The sequence below is a fragment of the Mustela nivalis genome (assembly GCF_964662115.1).
Source record: "Mustela nivalis genome assembly, chromosome: 6".
In the NCBI taxonomy this organism is placed as follows: domain Eukaryota; kingdom Metazoa; phylum Chordata; class Mammalia; order Carnivora; family Mustelidae; genus Mustela; species Mustela nivalis.
Window position 1 is genome coordinate 44639754 of NC_139025.1, and position 22857 is coordinate 44662610.

Consider the following 22857-nt stretch of genomic DNA (forward strand, 5'->3'; position numbering starts at 1 on the left):
AGGAGTTTGGATTCTCCTTGTATTGCCCCGTTGGCAGTCTCCTCACTGGCTTAGAGAGCATGAGTTGATAGTGCCCACTTGTGCTGCTTCTGGATTCCTTACACAAGCTCACCATAGCCTCTTCCCACCCAGTATGCTATAGAGGTGTTACTCATCCCCCTCTAATAATGGAATTACATCTCTTCTACAGAGAAGACCATTAGGGGAAGTCCTAAATGCTTTATTATGTGAATAACCTCTCCAGGATTAAACATTCCATTACTAAGGTCAATGGCAAAGAGCTGCAGCTTTGCTGATAAAAATCACTAACTCCTTTCAGGCACCATGCTGAGCCCTGTTTCTCTTCATCTTATACCTTTCACATTTACCCTCATTTCACGTGTTGGAAAAGTGAGGGTCAACTTTTCTCTTGCACATTATCCCTTTCTTTTTAGAATACTCTGGTCATACACTGAGCTCTATCTCATTTGAGTTATGAGAATTTAATTCTGGGCAGAATTTCATTTAATATTTCAGCTTATGAGGCATTTCTACATGTTTTCAGGGACTGTTTTGGATTTTGTGTGTCACTTGAGCAGCTTGAGCCTGGTGAAAAGAGAGTCGGTGTGTGGTCATTCTTACAACGTCAAGCTGTGGTTGCCTTGGATTGCTAAATTTTGGTGGCAATAACTTCTATATACTATGTTTCTTTTGTCTTCATATTCTTCTTTTTTGGATTACAGGTTTAATTATATAAACCTTGAGTTTCATAGGCCAAAAAACAAACCAAACCAAGGCTCAGAGAGGTTAAGTAACTTGTTGAATATCGCACAGCCAGAGATTTCAAACCCACATTAGGCTCTTCAACCATTTGCTTAATTGCCATTATTTGTATCAGATATACTTGAATCAGAGGTATTATGAGATTCAAGCCATATGTAGTTAAAATATCAAGGTTCCAAGGAAGCTGTTGTTTCTTTATACCATGGTTAAGGGGTGAAATATGATCTCAAAGACATTGAAAATGGAGAGGAAGCTATAAACATTATCAACCACAAGGACAGAATTTGTAAACCTGGTGATTCACAGACCTGTACCCCTGGGGATAAAAATATATGTTTATAAAAAATAAAAAATAAAAAAAATATGCCTTCAAGTCAGGTGATGCATATACTGACTACTCAGGGCACATATCAAGTAGCATAAATTTTTATACCTCTACCCCTCCTCTTTTGTTTAAAAAAAAAAAAAGGGAATCATAGTTGAAGACAGTTTGCATAGACTGGTCAGGTGGTAATTGTTTACAAAGATGTCATGCTCATTCTTCCTTGCTGGCTTATTTCTAAGATTCAGTTCTTGCTTTCTAATCGATCATATCGACAAACAAGAGAAAAGACACACACACCAGTGTTACAAAACCTTGTATTAATCATTTCCCTTCACTTTCAATATAACGTTGATATGAAATATAGCCATGATTCTTAGTTACATGGGAGGAAATGAGTAATAAATACATTGTAGCAAGTTTAAACCACAAGGGTGTTTCACTGGTAACAACATTTGAAAACTGTACACTTGCAAAGAACAGCATCTTCAAACATTAGTATATCTGTATATCAGTAAAGCTTTACATGTAACAAACATGCTATTTCCATATATGACAAATTTAAAAAATATGCATTGCTTGGCAACATGAACTAGGCAAAAATAGTTCTTTGTTCACTAACTTTATACAGGAAAACAGGACGAGAGGCATGCATGTACAATAGGGATGCCTGCACGGGGCATGCAACAAAAGAAAGCTTTTTAAAAGTCAGCTTACATTAGGCATAAATACATGAGGGTTATATATTAATAAGGGAGGAAGTCTTCTGTTTGACATTATTAACATTCCTGTTTTCTTCCTATTCCTCCCAGAGGAATACACATTCACCTTTAAGTAAAGATAAAGGAATTACAAAAAAATAAAACTCACTTTGCAAACATCTCTGATGACTTGTAAAAAAAAAAAAATCAACATTAGTGTTATCACAGCCCCATGTGCAAATGATCCTTCCGCAGGTCCTTCTTGTAACAGGCACGCCTGAATGCCTTGGTCAGGCTGCTTCCCTGTACCCAAGCCGCAGCTCCCTGCTGCAGACATCTCCAGAGGGCCAACGAGACTGGGACCTACTTTTCTGCCCCTCGCTGCCCTTCTGGTTGCATGCCTATGCATTCAGCCCAGCTCGGTCCCCCAGCCCAGGCTTTTGGGGGACTCCCCGTGCTAACTGGGGAATGCACGTCTACAAACCTTGCACTGGCAGTCGCTACAAGAGGTGCAGAAGAACACAGGACCCGGAGAAGGCTCCCATTCCGTAAAAGGCAGCCAATGACACCTCAAAAGAAAACCTTGTTTCCCTCAGTGTCTCTTCAAAGGAATGGGAGATGGGGGCCCAGCTGTAGTTCCAATCCTGAGTACCAAAAAGGGACCATCAATACACAGGATTTGAGAGCTTGGTGCAAACAGCCGCCCTCTGCAGGCAGACCCAACAGCGTCTATTTTGCTTGCTGGCCCTTGTTCAAAAAGTGAAACTCAAAAAGCGTGTGGAAAAAGACACATTATCAGCAGCAATGTTTCAATTCTTGTACACAGTTCATGTGTGTCTTCCTACTGTTTCTGGTAAGAAACCACTATGAATAAAAAGCACCAATAAAACATCATACATGGTAACAATATCATAGACCACCACTGTCCCTAGGACAGTGTAGAGGTGCCAAATACATACTGCTTAAATCAGAAAAAGGGGGGGAAACATGTAGTGAAATAGATTTTCCTCTAAGATTTTTTTAACGTTTACTATTAATATAAAACAGTTGCATTTGGGGGTCAATGGGTAAATACAAAAAAAGGCACTGCCGCTTTATTACTAAATATCCGACTTCACAGCCTTACGCATGCAACTGTTTGATTTTTTTTTTTTTTATAAATAAAGTTCTTTTGCTTTAGGATTTTAAAATTGAGCTGTATACCTGCAGTCAACACAGGACTCAAAACAAGGTGGGGACAGGCTCCTAAAATTTATCAGAACACTCAACTTAAAAAAAAGAAAAATTGAAACATTAATAGCAAAACACAACTAAGTAGATAAATCTATACACAGTCAATGAAAAATAAGCTTTTCTTTTTTTTAAAAAAAGAATTATGTTGTTATTAATAACAGACTTTATCATGGTTACCAGCCATAGCAAGTTAATAAGTAACATATCCAAAATAATATCTCTAATAATCAGATAACCATTGTTTCTATATTCAGTGAAGGAATAAATAGAAATCCAGATTTGCAAATACTTTAAGGTCTTCTTCCTTTTAAAGGATTCATGCTAATGTGATTGTGTTCACAATCTGTTTTCTGAACAACCCAAGTCTTTATGGATATATGTGTTTTGCAGCAGATCTGAGTGCTTTCTCATTTCCCCACAAGATGTGTAATACCTTTGCTTTTTCTTCTCTTTATTAACTTTCTTAGCATCCAAAAATCACCTTCACAAACCCTCTGGTCTTACCTTTGGCCTTCGACATTTTTGATCTTTTCTTCCTGCCTTACATGTGATCGTCCATCCCAACACATTCCCCAAGCAACAGGAAGCTTGTTTAGAAAAGGGGTGTGGAGGATGAATGTTAATGGCACTTGGTTAAAAAAACAAAAACCAAAAACAAAACACACTAAAAATTGCTGCCCCTTTCTGCACATGGATTTGCATGTTTAGAATGTAGTCCCCGAAGGGGAGGTCGGTCTGTCTTAACGCAAAATGTGATGTGGTAGGTTCAAGCCCCCTTCCCTTGCTAAAGGCTTTCTACGGTTAAGATGCTCCCACCTTTTTAAACCTTAGAAAACTTCAAAAGCAAGGCTGAACTGGGTGCACATTTTCAATCTTGAAGGTAAAAGAAAGTTGTTTAAATTTCATTAAGGCCTTTTAAATCTGTATTTACTTCATTAATTTTTTTTTTTTTTTTTTTTTTTTAAATAACCGTAGGCAAGCGCAGTGATTTTCATGGTCCAATCTCTCCAATTTCGACGCTGCCTTCGCCAAAAGCAACGGCACCAGACTCACCCATTTAATAAACAGGCCTTAGACCGTCTCCCCGCTCTCGCCTCTGGCTGAGCATTCATACCATCATTTACACAAACCAATTTTCCAGTGCAAAGCACAACTCCTCTTTGATTTCCTTTAATACCCTCCATTGCCTCGAATCCCAAACATAGTCTTTCTTGCCCTTAAGAAACAGAGCTATTACTTCGCGGTAGCACAGTTTGTTACTATCTCGCCAGGTCAGGGCTGGTTTTCTCGCTCTTCTGTGCCGCCCGATCGACGACACAGCGAGCCCCTGACGTACACGTGGAGGGAACCACGTTTGCATCCTGAAGCCGCCTTTCCTCACATCTTCCTTCACAGCCCGCCCTGCCGCGTGGACTGCACGTCTCCCTACACGCTCTCTCTGCCACTTGCTGACTGACCCCTTAGACACTGTCCTGGGTCTGGCTCTCCTCCCCTTCCTCAGCAGTGAGCGAGCCAGGGGGACGCGGCCCCCAGGCTCAGGTCCCTCTGCGCAATCGCAGTGGAAGTGGTCTTTTGAGCTCCTGATCTGACATGAAGGCCTTTCGCAAGGGAAAAATGTCGGTCCTTGTCATTTTTCCTCCAGTGGAACTTGAACCCACGTGTGTGTGTGTGTGTGTGTGTGTGTAACCTGAACCCGTGTATGTGTGTGTGTGTGAAGTGAGGCAGAGGGTGATAGGATGAAACCCCACCATAGGGTGGGGAGGAAGAGGAAGCAAATCCAGCCCAGAAAGGGGCCGCAGGATTCTTTCAGCGTCTCACCGTGACCTGCGAGCTGACCCTAACTGATCACACACACGGTGCCGTCCTTCCCCGCGCTTCCGGTCACGTGCTCGCCCCACCAGCCCACCTGTTTGCCGAGCGCGGCCGCGGTGGAAAAACTGACGCCTCCTCGGCCTACGTGACGCGTCCGCCTTCCCGGCAAGCGCGGCTTCGCAGCCATTTTGAGAGACAACCCTGCTGCTATTATAAAAATAGAGGAAAGAAATGAATCCATATCAACAAATCCTTTACAAAAACCATAGTATGAAGAGAAGTTCTATCCAAACTCTTTACACATTATGTACCCTTTAAAATTGTTATGTAAACAATACACAAATCAAAGTTTCTCTGAAATTTTGTTGGAGGGAACGTTCCCCCCGCTCTGCCGCCGGGGCCGTGCGGCCCTCTGCTGCGGCTCGACTCCAAGCCGGGTCCTCAGGGAAAGCCGGTCCTGGCGGCAGGGAGGGCGGGCCGCCATCTTGCTTTGGTCGCACTCGCCCACGACTGCGTCCTGGGGCCTGACTGCGGAGGCGGGCTGTGAGGGGCGCCTGGGCCCAGGGTTCAGCCTCCCTCCCTCGTCTCTCCCAGCTCTTTGCCAGCGGTACTCTTTTGTTCGTTTCTCCCCCTCTCTCCATCCAGGAAGCCACTTGCCTTCCCTCTCCATCCCCTCCCGGCCCCACATTTCCCTAGAGACCCCTCCCCACCCCGCACACCAAGCCATCCCGTGACAGAAACAAATGACAAAATAACCAGTCCCCGGTCTACTGATATGTTTACAAGGACGACCTACGCTCTCACAAAATCAAAATGGGAGAGGGACCAGGGAAAAAAAAAAGGCTGCAAAGTATCTCGGAGGATTCTGTGCAACCCTGAAGATGGCTGACACTGGACCCGCAGCAGTCGATTTCACGGCCAGCGCGGTCACTCTCATCTTCAGCTTCTAGATTGTGGAGGTCCGGTCAACCCCGTCTGGGAGAGAAAGAATTCATGTTGGGCACAGCTGAGCAAAACCGTTCCCTTCACGGCCACCTTGTCGCACACCCTGCACGCTGGGCTTCCCGGTCTCTGAAGACAGGTGAAGACCACACTTCCCCATTCATCCACCCCTTCATTCACACACTCACCCACTCAACATCTGTGGAGTAGCCATTTTTCCAGGAACTGTAATGAGTCTGGGAACCAAGACAGGAGACCTAGTCCTCACCCTGTAAGTACACACATCCTCGTCGGGACAGCTCTGTAAAGCCACGGGGATGTAGGAGGCATCATTGCTGTGATGGAGTTATGTACCAGGCAGAGCAGGAAAAATGGAGGAAGAGTTAAGATGTCCCTGGGAGTCAAGTGCAGTTTAATGGAGAAAGAAAATAACTTTTGTAAGGTGGTGCTTGTAGGAGGAGAGGAGGCGGCGGCAGGAAAGGAAGAGGGTGTGGGGAGGGCATACAACTCATGTACAGGTGTGGTGTTGGTCATTAATTGGTGGGGCGGGGGCTAGATGGGAGGTTTATTTAGAGTGTGGGATGGGGGAATGGAGGAGTGGCAGGAGAGGTGCTGAGAGCTGGCAGGGATACTGAAGCAGACCTGCAGGTGGACCTGTCTAGCTCACATCCCTTTCTTTGGTAGCATCCTCCTCCCGGCGAGTCTGAAAGCCCGGGCATGAGGTGGTTGTGACTCTGAGCCCCAATCACAGCTGAGCAGACCAAGGGGATGCGGCTCACCCAAACTGATCTAGATTCTCTGTCTCAAGAATCTGGTTAGGGGCAGACAGCCTAGTTAGAGGTGTGGGCACTGGGAAAGGAAAGATCCTGTGGAAGTGGGTGAATGCTATGCTATGCAACACAGGCTGTGTCTACACAGTCTACACAGAGAGTCAGTGAGACCAGGCTGTAAAGTGGAGGATGTGCATGTCCAACACAAGAGGCGATGAGTGAGACAAACTGCTGGGGGAGCCAAAGGCTGCCTAGCTCCTTTATGGTTGTCTAACACATGGGACTATAGGAGGATCCCCAGAATGAGGCCATAAGGGTCTTGTATACTATGAACAGGAGCTTGGACTTGGTAATTGGGCATTCTAAGCAGTAGAGTAATTAGGTCTGATTTTAGAATGGTTTCTCTGGCAGCTGTGTTAGAAGACCTAAAAAGGGACAAGGCTGGTGGCAGCAGGGCCCCTACAGTGGTCCATGCTAGGGCTTGTCTGACAAGGGCTTATCCAGTGAGCAGAAGGAAGCATGGATGAGCCATTGTAGAGGCAGACATGACTGTGTTCAGTGGCCAGTAAATGAAGGCCAGGGAGAGAAGCAGGATGCTTCCCTGGTTTTGCTGATATCCAAACATCAGCAGGTATGTCCTGGTCTGAGCCTTGATGTCACAAAGCTGGTTTACTAGGAGGAGCACCTAGATCCAATAGACAGAACTCAGGTGTGAGAGGGGAGTGGCAGAGTGTTGTGGGAAAGCTGGAAGACCTAAGTGATGGGGGGGGGGGGAGTACTGAATCCACTGTACAAGCCTCCTCGCCTCCCGATGGGTGGTGCCAGTCTGGTGTCTTGCCAGCAAGGACTTGAAGGAGACATGTTTAATTGAAATTTTGACTGAGATTACTGTAGGTTCACATGCAGTTATAAGAGAGTATCGGGTTTCTGGGTTTGCTGGGTTTCTCCCAATGGTAACATTTTGCAAAACTATAATATTACCATGAAGATACTGATGTTGACACAATTCACTGACCTTACTCGGATTTTCCCAACTTTACTTGTACTTGTGTATGTCCATAAATTTCCACATAGTTTTTGGAGAGATTTTAAAAAAGAAAAGCAAATGACCCTGGGAGTGTTTCTGATAATCAGGCCATCAGTCCTCGAGGCTCCCAGATGTGAACTTACAATCATAACGCTGCCCTGACTTCTGCAGGTGTTAACCTGAGCCTCTTATGGTGGTTCTGCAATGGTAATGGGTCATGGGAAACAGTGGGTGCATTAAGTATACACACATGTGTTAGTGTGTAGACATCACTCCCTTGTCTGTAGGAGTGAAGTGCACACACTTGCCAGGGCTCATGGCCTACTCATTAATGCCAACCCTTCATAGCTGTGTAAGTGGGGAGCGAGAAACATAAAAATCCCAACTAATCCACCCCTAAGCTGCATTTTCATTTAATTCCAATCCTATGCTTCATCCTCCAAGGGTGACAGTACTCATCTGTAAGGAAATGACCCACAGGTAAGTCCAGATTCACTATTTACAGTTGTGTAAGGTGTACAACTCCAGGGAGCACCATTTTCATGTATTTGTTGTGAGTTTTATAGTTAATTATGACAAGTAACAAATCAGTGGCAGAATAGCATGTTAAGAAAGTAGAGCCTTTTTCTAATTTACACAAAGTCTGGTGTGGTTCAGTGGGTTAAGCCTCTGCCTTTGGCTCAGGTAATGATCTCAGGGTCCTGGGATCAAGCCCGGAGTCAGGCCTTCTGCTCAGCAGGGGGCCTGCTTCCCCCGCCCCCCACCCCACCCCTGCCTGCCTCTCTGCCTATTTGTGATCTCTCTTTCTGTGTCAAATAAATAAAATCTTTAAAAAAAAAAAGTCTCCATATCAGCTAGAAGTGAGGCTGTTAAGTCTCAAGAAGGAATAAGGAAAGAAGGTGAGAAGGAATGGCAAGGAAATCATGTGAAATCCATGAATCCTGGACCACCAGAGAGTGGATGGGACATTCCTCTTTATGATGGAATTCACTGCAGACTCTGTCCTGCTTAGACAAGGCTTGCTTTTGTAGCCGTGGCTGTTCCTGCCCATACAACCTCTGTGCAGGAGGAAGATAGCAGCCAGGCCACCAATAAGGAGCAGGTCCAACAGAGCCAGATGAAAGCCTTCAACCAAGATGGCAGAGGCAGCCCACCTCCTTGGCTTCCTCATGTTGGAGGGGTCAGGGGGAGGGCAAAGAAGAAGCAGAAATGGAAAGCCAAAGAGAGAAATGGCTTAGACTGGCACCAGGAGGGTTGTAGTTAGTGTAGGACACTGAGAGTAGAGATGTCAGCATAGAAGGATGAGCCCCTCCAAGGCCTGGGGCCCATGGACTAGCCACATTAGAAAGTCCATCATAGGATGTGGTATCCCAGAACTTGGCCACCCTCCCATCCTGTCCTGAGACACAGGCAGAGGAACCTCTTTTACTTGCTTTCCTCTCCATAATTACATGTCCTCCTGTAAAATGATTTAATTCATTGGCATTCTGTTCCCAGCGAGGTCATCTTCCCAGCACCTGGAAGAGGTGGGCCCAGCAGAGAGGAGCAGTCTCATTGTGGGGCGGGCTCATGGCCACTGTGCCCAACGGGGCCACCCTGAACTTAATTTTCATTCTCTGCTCTGGAAACTGCTTACGAGGCTTCCCACCAGACAGGATTATTGAGGAAAAACACAGCAATAAGAAGGCTTAGGAGATTAACAAGATGAAAACATTAGCAAAAAACCCCATCAGTTCATAGAGGTTTTCTGTAAAAGTCGAAGAATGAGCTAAAAAATGAAACCTTTTCAATGAAAACCTCCCTTTAATAAAGAGCATTTGGCATTCTTGCTACTAATGATGATAATGTTAGCACTTAGCAGTTTGATAAGGGCTCCCAAAGTGCCAATTATCGGAGATATATCAAGCCCTGGGGAAGAAGGTCAGTTATCCTTGCTGACTCTCAAAGGCGGAGGGAGTTCCTCACCCACCAGCCACCGTTGGGTGGGCGGGAGCTTGGGCTGCCTGAAGTGGGCTGAGCTTGGCCTGAATGCTCAGGGCCTGGGAGGCTTCCCTTTTTGAAAAAATTGAGATCTAATGTGCATACCACAGATTTCACCCTTTTAAAGTATAATTCCGAGGTTTTCGTATATTCACAGAGTTGTGCAGCCATCACCACTGTCTAATTCCAGAACATTTTTATCCAGTATCCATCAAGCAATCACTATCCACTTGGCAGTTCCTTCTGGCCCCTGACAACCACTAAACCATACTGTCTGTTTCTGCAGATTTGCCTCTTCTGGACATTTCATAAATTCCTAAGTGGAATCGTATACTGTGCGGCCTTTTGTGTCTGGCATCTTTCATTTCGTGTAATGCTTCCAAGGTTCATCCATGTTGTAGCATGGATCAGAACTTCATTCCTTTTTAAGCTGAACGATATTCCACTGTGTGGCTATAAAGTATTTCGTTCATCCATTTCTACCTGTTGATGGACCTTTGGGTTGTTTCCCATTACTCATTAGGGGCTACCAGTGTGCTGACCCAGTCTCCTTGGTTAGCTGGAGAAGAGCAGTTGGTGGCATCTCCCCACAGAGGGACCAGGAATGGACCAATGGTGTGGTAAAAGCTTCTAGGATATGAGTGGCTAAGGGAGAGAGCAGTATTTGCAAATAGGGTTCCTGGAACCCCATGGAGGTCACATTAGAAGCTGTGCCTTCCCACCATCTGTTCAGTCAGAGGCTCTGGGAGGCCTTGTGATAGCTCGCTTCTGGTACTGAGTGGAGGATTTCTTTGGGCCATGGAGAGCCCTGAACAGCTGAGGTCAGGTAGGTACAGTCCTTGCTTTCCAATCTCCTCCATGCTGAGCATTTGTTGGTCTCATATTTGGTGTCAGGATAAGACTGTGTTTGCAGGGACTAAAAATCTAAAAGTCCCTGGTCAGGAGGACAAAGCCCACTGGAGCAGCAGCTGACAGCAGCCTTTCTCCCCACCATGGCTAGATAGCTCACATTTTGGCTTTAGGTGTCCTGACTGCCCATCTCCAGGGAGGGTGAGCGCATCCCGACTGGAGAGGACTGTTGGGAAGGGTCACAGGAGGCCTCTCTGACTCAGAGCCTCCCAGAGGTTGGCAGGAAGGGGTGGACATTGCTCCTCTGCCTGCCAAACATCCCCAGGGCTGGCGCAGAGTTCAGGCTGGAGAAAAGCACTTGGTTAGTACCCGGAGGGCACTGAAGGCCTCCCGGGGCTCCAGTGATGACATAGGGCTTCGACCAGACAGGCAGAGGACAACCCAGCTGCTTCTGGAGCTCCTTGCGGGGCTGCAGCCCACAGGCACATGGAACTAGACCATCCCTGTCACATTGTGAAGGACGTCTCAGACTGCTTGGGGCTCCAGGCATCGTGGAAACCATTTGGAGCAAGGAGATGTAAAAACAAGCAGGGATTTTTGTTTCAAAAATTCTATTTTTAGAACAAGCTGGGATACGCTTGGACCAGACGGGGAGATCTAGTGCCGAGAAGGAAAGAATCCAATTCTGTTGGCGGCGGCAGGGGGGGCGGGGGGGGGGGTTGTTGCCACTAAAAGCCATGTCTTGTGTTTCTGACTCCTCCGGCTCCCAGCATTTGGCTGGGACAGCTGCTGCGCTAGGACATCAGAGTGGGTGGGTGGCTCTGAGGAAAAAGGGACAGCCTTGGTCTCCGGGTCCCTGACTCACCTCCCAGAAAAGAAGGAGCAGGGCATTGTTGGCTCCTCAGTGTGGTATGGCTTGACAAGGATCCAACAGCACCCTGAGGCCATTCTCTCTCTGTCCCCTGCCTACCTCTCCTTATGCCTTTCCCATTCCTCCTGAGCTATGGCCAGAGTGTAGACAGCAGATGGCTGCTAGTTCTCCCAGGCATACAGTAAAAAGCAAGGAGGACTCACTCACCTCCCAGGGCGTGCTCGGTCATACTGAGGCACAAGGACTCCAGCCTGTTGTTGATGTCAGGTTCAGTCACAGGAAGCTGGAATTCTGCAAGGGACAAAGGGTTATCTTGGTGATAGAGACTCTAAGAACAAGGAGAAGGTATGCACGGTGCTGTGGGGCACCACCCCGTCCACCCTGGAGCAACTTGGGGGGCTCTGAGGATCAGCATGGAGGCAAGTTACACTCTGATTTCAACCAACCTATGAGTCTGTTAGGCGCACGGAGTCCATTGTGAACATGGGCAGCTGGAAGAAAACTGCTAACTAAAAATAGCTGGTCAGTCTGTCAGTCCTCTGCTCAGAACCCTCCAGCAGCTTCCCATCAGAGTAACAGCCAACCCCCTGCCATGGCCTGCAAGGCCCACATGATCGGACCCTTATTAACCCTTCCCCGTGTACAGCTTTCCTCGCCCTTCCTTCCTTCCCAGGACCTCTTCTGCCCGTTTTTGCACTGCTGTTCCCTCTGCCCAGAATGGTGGTCCCTCGATACTTCCATGACTTTCTGTCTCCCTGCCTTCACATCTCTGGCTCTCCTGTGTCTTTAGAAAGGACATTAGAGATAAGTAGAACTTTCCCAGCCCTATTCCTTTTCCTCTGCTTGCTTTTTCTCCACAGCTGTCACCAACATCTGACCCATTCTTTATTTGCTGCCTGCTCCCAGTTCCATGTGCACTTCGTTGGAGCAGGACTTGGCCCTGCTGCTCCCGGTGCCTAGAAGTGGGCTTGGCGCCTTTCTGATTTTGTTACAAGGAAACAGAAACCATAGCATGGCACAGTTCTCGAGTGGTCTTAGAGTGACTGGCCAGGTTGGCTGGCTAACACAAGAACCCACAGAACCCACAGGGGTCTGACTCCAGAGCTGGCTCTCCCCAGCATGCTGCAGCGACTAAAGTTGCTAGTCAGTCCTGCCTCCAGCCACTTAGAAGGTCAGAGATGTCCACTGGGCAGACTCTCACTGCCCAGGACTAGGCTGTGGGCCTTATAGTCACAAAGCCCCCTCTACCATCTGGACCTTCCCTCTCTCTCCAGGCTCCAGTTCATCCTCCGCCAAGCAGGAGGCAGCCGGTAGGAGCCTCCTCCTCTGTTCTGCTGGGCCCCTCACTGTCAGTACGTCCCTCTCTCCCAGTCCCCGTCATCCTGGGAAGCTCTTGAGTGTCTTTCACTGGTTTGGAAGCACCTTGCAGACAGTGACAGTGCTCTCATCTCTTTCTGAACCTCGCCTAATTCCAGCGATGGTCTTCTGGCACACTTCACACATGTCTATTGAGTGATGAAAAAGATGGAAACTCTTGACAGCTAAGAACTGTGAAATCCTATAGTGGGGGTTAGGGGACAGACAGAAATCAGCAGTGGGATATGTTCTGAGGGCCTGGGAATCTCAAGGTTGCCACTGTCTTCATATGTGACTCTGGGAAACTTCTCTTCTTCATTGGGCCTTCCCTCTTCAGTCTGGAAGTGGGGAAAGGATCCTGGTGGCCCAAGCTTCAGGCCATTTCCTCGCTCCTTTGAATCTCCACCAGAGGGCACTTGGGGCTGGTGGGCGGACGACAAATGAGGTTAGGTTGGTGGTTTAGTGGGATAGGAAGTTGAAACCAATGGCTAAACCAAAGTATTTGTTTTCCTTGATGAGCTACACATTTAGCTTTTCTCTGCAATCTGTGTTCCCCATCACCAGCTAATTCAGAGGCAGATATCATTTCTGTTGTTTAAAATTCTGAGTAGATGGGCAAAATGGATCAATATGAAAAGCACTGGGGAGCAGACAGGGTTCTTTCTGACACAAGTTCCAGCATCAATGGGTTTGAAAGGCAACTGTTGCCAATTCATGAACAGAGGATGACTGGGCTTTCCGGGAAGGGGGGCTGCCGGGAGCCAGGGAGAATGGGAGGGTCTCTCCCACCACCACCCATTGTTGCTGTCAGAGTAGGGTCGGGGCAATCAGACAATCCAGAGGGAAGAGTATTTTAGTATTTTCATCCATTCATGTGAAAATCATATGCATGCAAAATTAGCAGCCTTCAGGGTGTGAAATCTATAAAATAGAAACACAGTTTTATATATAGCCAGTTAGCAAATATGAAAAAAAAAAACCCTCAGCAATTATAACCATCCATATGCTCATTGTAAAATTTAGTTTACTCTCTAGCACTCCCCTTTAAACAAACACTGTGGAGAGATTTGGATAAATAAAGATGCTCGACATTTGGAGAGAAGAGTTTCAGCTGCAGGATTTCTTGCCAACACGCAGCAAAATGCCATTTTCCAAGCCTAGGACTGCGTGTTCAAAAAGGGGGCTGAGAAATGCGGGGCTCTCTGCTCTAGCATCTCCAAACCTTAGTGGCTGCTCTTTTAGGTTGAAAGTTGGCACGGTTGCTTTTTCTCCCTTGGCTCTTCCCTCTGGTGCGCCAGGGTGTCGCGACCCCCACCACTCTCAGAGAGGCTCCGAAAAATTCTAAGTCTTGGGAGAAGCCCATATGTTCACACTCCAGAGTTTCCTAATAGTGTGACTTTTTAATTGTGTATTTGATAAAAACAGATCCGTGGCATCTCCCCACACATACAAGACAGAGGGAGACCAGCTGGGTAGATAACAGCTTCCATCTCAGGCTAGAAGCCCTCAGCCAAGTGTGGCTTGGGTGGGCAGAACTCTCAAAGCCCCAGGAAGCATTTGGGCAGCTCCCGCCCCCCAGGCACACATGATGCACCAGGCCAGCTCTGCTCTGGCTCCTGCTACCCCAAAGGCTCATTGCATTGAGCCTGGGTCCCTAGCTGTAATGGGACAGGCAGATGCAGTTTTATGTCCTCAGTAAGGCAAAAGGGAAAGACTGAGCCTTCTCTGCTGTTGCTGGAGGCAGGCCTGTTTCCTTAAGTCAGATGATATCTCTTGAGAACAGGAATTTTTCCCCTGACCATCAGCACATTCCAGTATTTAGTGAGAGTTCTCCGTCCTAGGAAGCCCAGGGTCTAGGCTGACCTGGGCCTTTTTAAATTGTGCCTTTTCAGAAGTCCCATAAGTAGAAAGCCTCGTGTACAGGCCCAAGGTCAAGGAGATTCTGGAAGGGAGCAGCTGCCCATGCCGAATGGAAGTGCTTCTGGAGGGTCCACCTGGAGGGTCCCATGTGGCTTTTTCTTGGCAGAAACCAGCCATCCTAGCTGAGTCTCACATGTGTGGCACGTATGGTACAGTCTACAGCTCTCTCTCAGTCCCTGTGGCTGTGGCAAAAAGGCCAGTGTCTTCAGTACTTTAGAAAAAGAAATGGGGTATCCTAGCAAAAACTGCTAGAATTTGACTTTGCCAACAACAGCCTAGGATACTTGTTGAATAGCTAGGAAAGCTTCAAGTTAAATGAAAAATGGGGTTGCTGGGAGGCTGAGGAGGACAGAACAGAGGGTGGAGAAGTGGGATCCAGACTGGGTTAAGGGGTATAAGAAAGAAAGGGAGACAGGGAGGATGGGAACCAAGCAGGACGGGGGAGGGAAGTCACAGAAGGAAAAGAAATCAGTATGGTCAGGGCAAGAGAGCCACGCTGATAATCACAGAGACAGTCATGGCGGTCGTGGCAAGTGGCAGAGGAACATGAGTTGCACCCCTGAGTCTGCTATGGCAACACAGCTTGTTCTCTGGTGGCCTCATTCCTAAACCTGCAGAAGTTTGTGCTATGAAAATCCTCTAGGATGCACACTTTCATGAAAAATGATGAGAATATAAGACGATATTGTACTGTCTAGGTCTCCAGACCTAGAGGGACCACCTAGACTAGAGGTTGGGTCACTCTCAGTTGGACTTTCAGAGGCAGGGGAGCACGGCCCAGGTGCGTTCTTGGCTGTGATACAGTTGAGTCATTCATCAACCTCTCTACCTGAGCAGAATTGTTTGCCCTGGCCTACTAGAAGGCAGAGAGCAGAAGTGCACCAGGTACTTTAAGTGGGTCCCTGTTCTGGTCCCTTCCTCTGCATGGCGGCCCCTTGCATTCCCCTAATGGACCCAGTGTATGTATGGCACTCTCCCTCTCCCCACTCTTTTGAAAGGCAGTTCTCTGAAAGGGAGAAACTCACACGAAGGAGGCAATGAATGACAACAGCTTGGGGCACTGTGTTCCCTGGTATGCAGCATTCTAATGGAAGAAATACAGTCACGAGCTGGTGCGTAGGGGAGGTCTGCTATGGCGAACAACTACAATACTTCATGAACGGCTGCCATGCAAGGCACCTTATTACCCATCTCACATCTGGGGCAGTACAGCACCAAGGATGGTTTGCAGATGGTTTTGTGCAGGAAGGAACTCCAGAATAAAGCTCTGTGAGACTGCCCAGACTGCCCTTCCTCAGGCTTTTCTTTCAATGTCGGCTTCTGGTCCCTCAGCCCCTTCCTGTCAGGCCCTCCAGATGGTGAGGAGACTTTGTGGCTTCTCAGTGCTACACCCGGGCTGTTTTGAGATCCTCTCTGACTGGATCTCAGTGACGGCTGAGCCTTGGTCAGCAAGGAAGAGATCTGCTTCCAAGAGAAGGTAGTCCTTCTGCAAGCGATTTCCAAACTAATTTTCCAGTTTGGGAGAACATTACTACACTAGGCACCACACCTGTTTTGAGCTCAAGTTACCCCACTGGTGAGTGTAGAAGACCCTTCTCCCTCTTGCTCTGGGAGGACCAGCTTAGTGTTTCTTACTCTTGCCACAGGCCAGTGAGAGGCAGCGATCACTTAGTGGCTCTCCTTGTTTATCCCAGGAAACATCTAGAAAACTGTTCCTGTGGGAATAAACTAAAATACCACTCCTGACGTGGCCTTCAAGGGGTCCACAAGTCCTGTAGATCCAGGAAAGAAGAGATTGTTTTGCAAATTTGAGCCAGGTGACTGATTAATTGATACACAACTCGGGAGCTTGTTCTAGCCCCCAGACTATTCTATATTCTTTGGAGACATTTAAAATTTTCCATCATTTTAATGAAAGCATTTTAAGTTTGAATTGTCATCTTTAAGATCTACCCATCTGATTTAAAATGGAACATTCTAAAGATATCCAGTGGCCAGGAGGAAGCCACTGTGCTGTATTATAATGGTTTTCTGAGGATCTAATTTAGGGTTGGTTACACATCTCTACTCCATTTTGTGTTCACTACCACTTCTGCTTGTGTAAAGATGAAAGCCACTTGCTGCCTTCCTAATTTTGACTCCCTGACATGATACTTGTAGTTTGGTCATGCCCCCCTGGCTGTCAGCCCCTAGACACCTGCCAAACAAACAAGGACATGCTGCTCTGAGTGGCAAGGCCCATCCTGGATAGACCCTGTCTATCTAGTACAAAACTTCGTCTGGGCCTGACTATGGCTGTTAGCTGTGGTAGCCCTGTCAACAAGGCTGACTCCTCAGGAAGAAGGAAGAGCTCTGATGATGACTTGTGGTCTTAAAAACCAGTGTCTGATCTGCCAGGGGCAGGAATGATCTTGGAGACTAAGGCGCCTCCCATGGCAGTGACTCTGTGCAGGGTCTGTTCCCTTCAGCCAGGAATCCCAAAGTCGTGGCTGTGTCTGCCTTGCTCTTCATGACCATGTCCTGGGAAGAACCACCCAGCATGGGCTGAAAGTGCTGGGCAGGACTTAAGAGTAGCTCCTGCCCAGTACTCACCAGTTTATTTGCTTATGCAGGAGGCTAATTGAACCCCTCCTTTCAAAAAAAAAGACCTCCAAGCATTCTAGAGTTCTAAGTCCCATTTATAAAGAACATCACTTAGAGAATTTGAGTTAACTACCAGGAAAAGTAAAAATAATTTTAAGTGGCTGTCTCTGGGAGATGAGACTGGGGGCTGAGAGGGGGAGGGGAAGGGGACAGTCACTTTTCCTTAAAAGCCTTTCTATATTATTTGATTTTTTTTTTTTTTTAACGGTAAGAACAAGAGGGTGGAAACAATCTTAGGGTTATAGTTGCTCTGAGCATTAGCAAGTGACAAAGGTGCAGATAGAGGATATGTATCTACAGACTCAAAGAGTCGTCCTAGGGATGGCCCAGCTCTTCCTGGTGGGCCTGGTCTTCCCAATTCACACAGGAGAATGTGGGAGAAAGTAAGGTGAGAAGAGAGGACTGAGGACTTGGAAGAAGCCAAACGAAGGGACAGGGGCTTAGAAAGGAGCAAGGAGGCCACAGGTGTATAGAGACTGAAGGAGTAGGAGAATGGTCAGCTGTGCTAGGCCTCCCCTGAAGCTGCAGGGTGGTTGGTATGTCGTCCCAGGACGGGGCCTGAGATCAGGGTCGAAGGATACATTCAAGGTGAAAGATCTCCTCGTTCCCAGGATATCTTCAAATCTCATCTAGCTTCTCTTTTATTGGAAGTGGATTATACAAAATTCTGCATGAAAACAGAGGCTGCGACTACAAGACCCAGGGAGAAGACCTTCACAACCCCTAAATTCCATCAAATATTTCTTCCCGGGAAGCTACAAGTATCAAAGGCATTTTAAAACAAACATGCACAAACAGTAAATGTTCTAGAAGAAGCAAGTTTAAACAAGCATTTGGACCATCTTCCTTTCCTGACACACCTTACCTCACCTTGCCATTCCTCCTCAGTGTCTCCTGATCTCCGTCCCACCTTTCCCTCACTCCACCAGGCACACTCCTACTCAGAATCTTCCACACATTCTCCACTGAGAGTGGCTGGGGTCCGAGCTCCTTGGCCTTGGGTTCAGAGCCCCCGTCATCAGCCAGAATCTTTCCAGCTCCCTTGTTCTACTCACTGCTACTTCAGCTTGACCCTTTGGCTCAGCCACGGCTTCTGGAACTCACTGAGGTACTTGGTACGATTGTGGTCTTGCTCCCTTGTCTCCTTCTGTGTGCAATTCCACCCTCCTCTTTCCACGTCTTCACTCTCCGTCCCCTGAAGCTCAGCTCCAATTCCAAGAGGCTTTCTTGCCCACCCAGGCCACAGCGACATTTCTTCTCCTCAAACTCCTGTAAGACTTGCTGTTCAGAGCGCCCCTCTTGCCTAGGGTGGGTATTTTCCTACAGGTACAACCCCTGTACCTGTCTGATTTTCCCACTTAGAAAGCCATCAAGCTAGATTCAGTCATTGTTTGGATGGCTCTATATTACTCACAGACTCTTAAGAGGTTGCTGTCTCATAGACAAAGTGCAAGTGATCATTGTCTGTGCATCGTTTTGGTAACCCTGCTTTTAGGAGGCACGGTGAGAGATGCCACTGACTTGAAGTGACCACGCTGATCTTTAACCAAGGAAAGGGAAGATGGATGGTCCAAGAAGTCATGTTTGCAAGGTGCTCCCCAACCAGGGGTAAGTCTCTTAGCGTCAAGGCTGTGGAAGTTTTCTCTTTCTCTGTTTCACTTTCTGCACATCCCCCCGACATACACCCAAAGTAAACACACACACACACAGACATGCACATGCATACTGCACATGGAACCCCTCCCAACTCCCCCAGATACCCTCCAGTGATATCTCTGGTTTAATCAATCTAGAAATATGACTAGTATCAAAAATATCCCCGTCAGATTGCAACCGACTCTGGGGCTCCATGTGCTGGCTCCCAGCCAACCAGCCGCTATTCATGCTGGCAAGGCACAGTTTAAAAAAGGAAAGGCTTCTATAAGCTCAAAAGAATGCGTGGTGACAGTCGAGGCTAAGCACTTTCCGGCTGGGTTCACAGGGGCATCTATTTTGGCGTCCTGGCCTCCCCTGTGTGTCAGGGGGAGGAGAGAGGGAGAGATCAAGTGCAGAGCCCTACCTGGCTGCTGGAACATCAGCATATTCTGTGGAGAAGTGTGCACAGGCAGCGAGCGGGTCCTTTGGACTGAGCTGTGGGTGCGGCTCGGCATGCTGTTGCTGCCCCCAGGGTTGGCGAACCATAGGTTCTAGTGAGAAACACAAAACGGGGGACCCATTAGCTCACACACCCTGGGGTCCGGGGAGGGGTGTGGAGCAGGGCCGCCAGCCAGAATGCCAGAGGCAGATACCCCTGAAGAACTCTTTGCTAACTTCTGGGAGAGGGCTCGTAGGCTTGTGCTGCCCATCCACATATTTATAGAGAGGGGGGTTGAGATTCCATTCATTTTCTTCCCCTCTCCAAGCCCCAGGCCTCTCTAAACCCCAGCTTAATCTGGACAGCTTTCTCCTTCACGATCTCCAAAACTCTTTTTATCCCTTTTGTTGCCTTTGCTTTTCCTATCACTTTTTTTCGGAGATGGAAAGAGTTCTATAAATGTTTGCAATGAAGAGCACAAACTATTTCGGGGCTCTCATTTGATTTTCTTTTTGAGTTTCTTACAACTTACTACAAAGCGAGGGGGAGAAAAAAGAATCTTTCAGCTGGCACTGAGCTTGCACACTGAGCTCGCGTTTATTATTATGCGGGTGTCCTGGTGGTGACTTCCTCTTGAACTGATGTGGGGCTTCCCACAACGGTCAGCAAGTGGGGCTTTCTCAGACCTTGTGGTGTATGCTCTGGAGAGGAAATCCTGCCCATTTTCCCGGGAGCTCTTCTCTTGTTTTTAAACCAATCATCCCTTAGTTTCTCATGACAATGCAGACCCACTCGTGCCCCTCCAATCCCAGCCCCCAACTGTGGAGCCCCACAAAGCTTTTCCATCCACAAAGCCGGGCACATAGATGGAAGGTATTGGGCAGGGTGCGAAATGGGACTGGTGGGTGGGGAGCCGTGGGACAGAAATCAAATCTAAATCACACAGTAAAAAGACCTCTGGGACAGCCTGGTCTTGACAGGTGGAGAATGTCCCGCTCTTTCTCTGACAGCCTCTCTCAGGCTCCTCTTTGGATTCCCCACCTCAGCTAGGATGGTGACAAAGGAGCTTTTCGCAGTGAATAAGGCTAAGAAAGCTCCTTAGAACTCTGGAACCCAGATCCGGAGGTGGTGAGTTCTGCTGGGGTAGGTCAAGGACCAGGGGCACATAAAAGGTCTTGCATTTCCTTCTACAGGGTGCTATGTGCAGGGCCCCCAAGGTTAAAGTGGCCAGAGGGCATCCTAAGTAAATCCCACGAAGTCAGGTGCAGCCATGGAATTGCTCGGTCTCCCAGAGAAACAGCACAAACCACTGGCTACTTTCGAGCACAGGGACCCCTGTATCTCAGCGCAGCCCTCCTTGGCCTCTGTGCTCACCGTGGGGTCATGTAGGGATAGGTCCTGAAGCCTGGCGGCCTACCCCCCTCCGCAGACACAGAACCAACCTGTCTTCCTTGCTTCATGATGGTGGGGTTGGCCGCGGTGCTGCGCTGGGTGGAGCTGACGAATCCACTGGTGCCCAAGAGGCCGAGGCGGGCGGATGGGACGTTCCGGGAGGGGATCTGGTACTGGCGCGGGTTCCGCCGGCCCATACCACCGCCCACAGAGCCGGCTGTCGGGAGGGAGTTGGACTGCCCAAAGCCGCGGCTGCGAGGGGAAAGAGAGCAGTGAGAGGCTGTCAGCCACCCAGTGTAGTTCCCAAACCCCAGGCTGCCAGTGGGCTGCCTTCCCGGAGTCTGCTTGCGTTTTGACAGTTATGAGGTCTCTCTAGGGGCACAGGGTAGCTGCATGCAGGAAAAGGCTAGGATTAAGATGACAGCTAAGAGACATCCGAGAGGGACTATCATGTGCACCATCCTGGGGTTTTGACCCTGATTCTTCAGTCCTCACGAAAACCCGAGGAAGTAGGTGCCCTATCCCCTTTTTCAGCTGGAGAATGAACACTGAGTGCTTCGTGATTTTGCAAAGGTCCCGCGGGCAGAAGGGGACAGCGCTGAAATACGAGCCTGGGAGGTTGGCCGGGGTGCTCTTCAGCAGTCTTGCCTGCCGGGTCCTAGGACCCTGAGCGCTCACGTGCCCATCCCAAAGCCACATAGAGCAAGAGTGCAGAGCCAGGATCCGTGCACCTTCTGCCACACCACAGTCTGTTTCTGATGTCTGTGTAGCACACTTGTAAAGGGTAGCCTGTGAGCCCCGCTAGGATAGCAGCTCTGAGACAGAAAAGACGGCATCCATTCTCAGCAGTCCTGCATGGCCCAGGCCGCTGGCTCCCGGCACAGTGAATGAACGCTGAGTGAATGAACAGACATTCACCTCTGCCATCAGGATGCTTCTCCCTGTGGAAGCGCTGACCCCATGTCTGGGGCTCTGACTCCCAGCTTGAGAGTGGGGAAGGGGAACAGAGATGATGATGTTTACAAGTATTCTGGACCTAGGACACTGATGGCTCCCCAACTCCACAGGCCCTCCCTGCTGCAGAAAGATGGGGAGGTCCCATGCTTCCCCACATGGACCCAGGGAGGCCGCCATGGACCCGTGGCATGGCATTGGGACACCGTGCTCCCACTTCTCCAGTGACCTCAGCGCTCAAGAACTCCTCCTTCTCCAACATGCTTCAGGTTCCAGGATGGTGTGCGGCAGCCAGTAGGGTTTCAGAACCAGCACATTCTTTCCAAGAAGAGTCAGCTTTAGTCATTCACTGATGTTTAACTCGAAATGCTTTACCTCCAATGGCCACAAGATGGAACAGACTTGCTTTCCCAGCCACACAGGGGAGGTTTGTACCAAGCCTGTGAGGGGACTCCAGCAGACCGGGATGATGACGTAGTTTAACCAGCTGAAGAATTTAATGGGGATTGGGGTGCGGGGGTGGTTGCAAAATAGTAATTTCCTGCGAAAGAGAATTGTGGGGGGGGGCATCTAAGCCATTAGACAGGTGATCTCAGAAAATGTTTCTCTTCTCCCCCAGAATGCCTACATTTCCTAGGGGGAAAGGGGGCGGGGAAGAGAATTCCACAGGTGAGCTGGCTGCAACTGATTTCTGGGTCTGTGTCTTCCCACTTCCAGGTTTTTGGGGCAAAGGAAAGGGTTCCTGATTCCTGTCAGGGACTTATCTACATGTAAGTAGATGGGTCTCCCCCACTTTTTTTTATTTTTTATGAACATTAAAATTTTTTGGTTTGGAAGAAATCTGGGCCTGGAGAGGGTAAGAGCTCCTAGATAACACGATCTAGACGACCTCTTTTGGAGGACAGACAGTCTGAGATCCATGACAGGTGGAAACAAGAATCAAGTGGTTGTTTGCTTTTTAAGCGATGAAAACTTGTCCTTTGGCCACCTGGCAGATGATTCAGTATTCTAAGACTTTTCCTTATTTAGTGCAGATAGTTTTTTTGCTCATTTTCCTTTTTGGTCGGATTTTTAAAAAGTTATTTCATATGCAAAATACAGTAGTCAACGGGTGACGTTAAAATGATTTGTGCTTCCAGGAAGGCAAGATGATATCCTCGAGCGATATCATGTGGGTAGAAGATTCTGTGATGGGACACTTAGTCACTGAAACCAGGGCTCCAGGGACTCCAACAGCTGGGACCCATGA

At 48.2% G+C, this 22857-nt stretch overlaps 1 protein-coding gene across 5 annotated transcripts in view; it reads right to left on the reverse strand.

The window, feature by feature from the left end:
• Positions 1 to 1383: 1383 nt before the first annotated feature.
• SAMD4A (sterile alpha motif domain containing 4A) overlaps positions 1384 to 22857 on the reverse strand; it is a gene marked incomplete at its 5' end in the record, with an annotated part of 206401 nt that continues 184927 nt past the window's right edge. For all 5 annotated transcript variants that reach the window (XM_082735073.1, XM_082735072.1, XM_082735075.1 and 2 more), the window contains 4 exons: positions 1384 to 5805; positions 11477 to 11560; positions 19248 to 19374; positions 20705 to 20906. In XM_082735073.1, the coding sequence (XP_082591199.1) occupies positions 5777 to 5805; positions 11477 to 11560; positions 19248 to 19374; positions 20705 to 20906 (442 nt within the window). In that variant the 3' untranslated portion in view covers positions 1384 to 5776. The remainder of the gene's footprint in view (positions 5806 to 11476; positions 11561 to 19247; positions 19375 to 20704; positions 20907 to 22857) is intronic.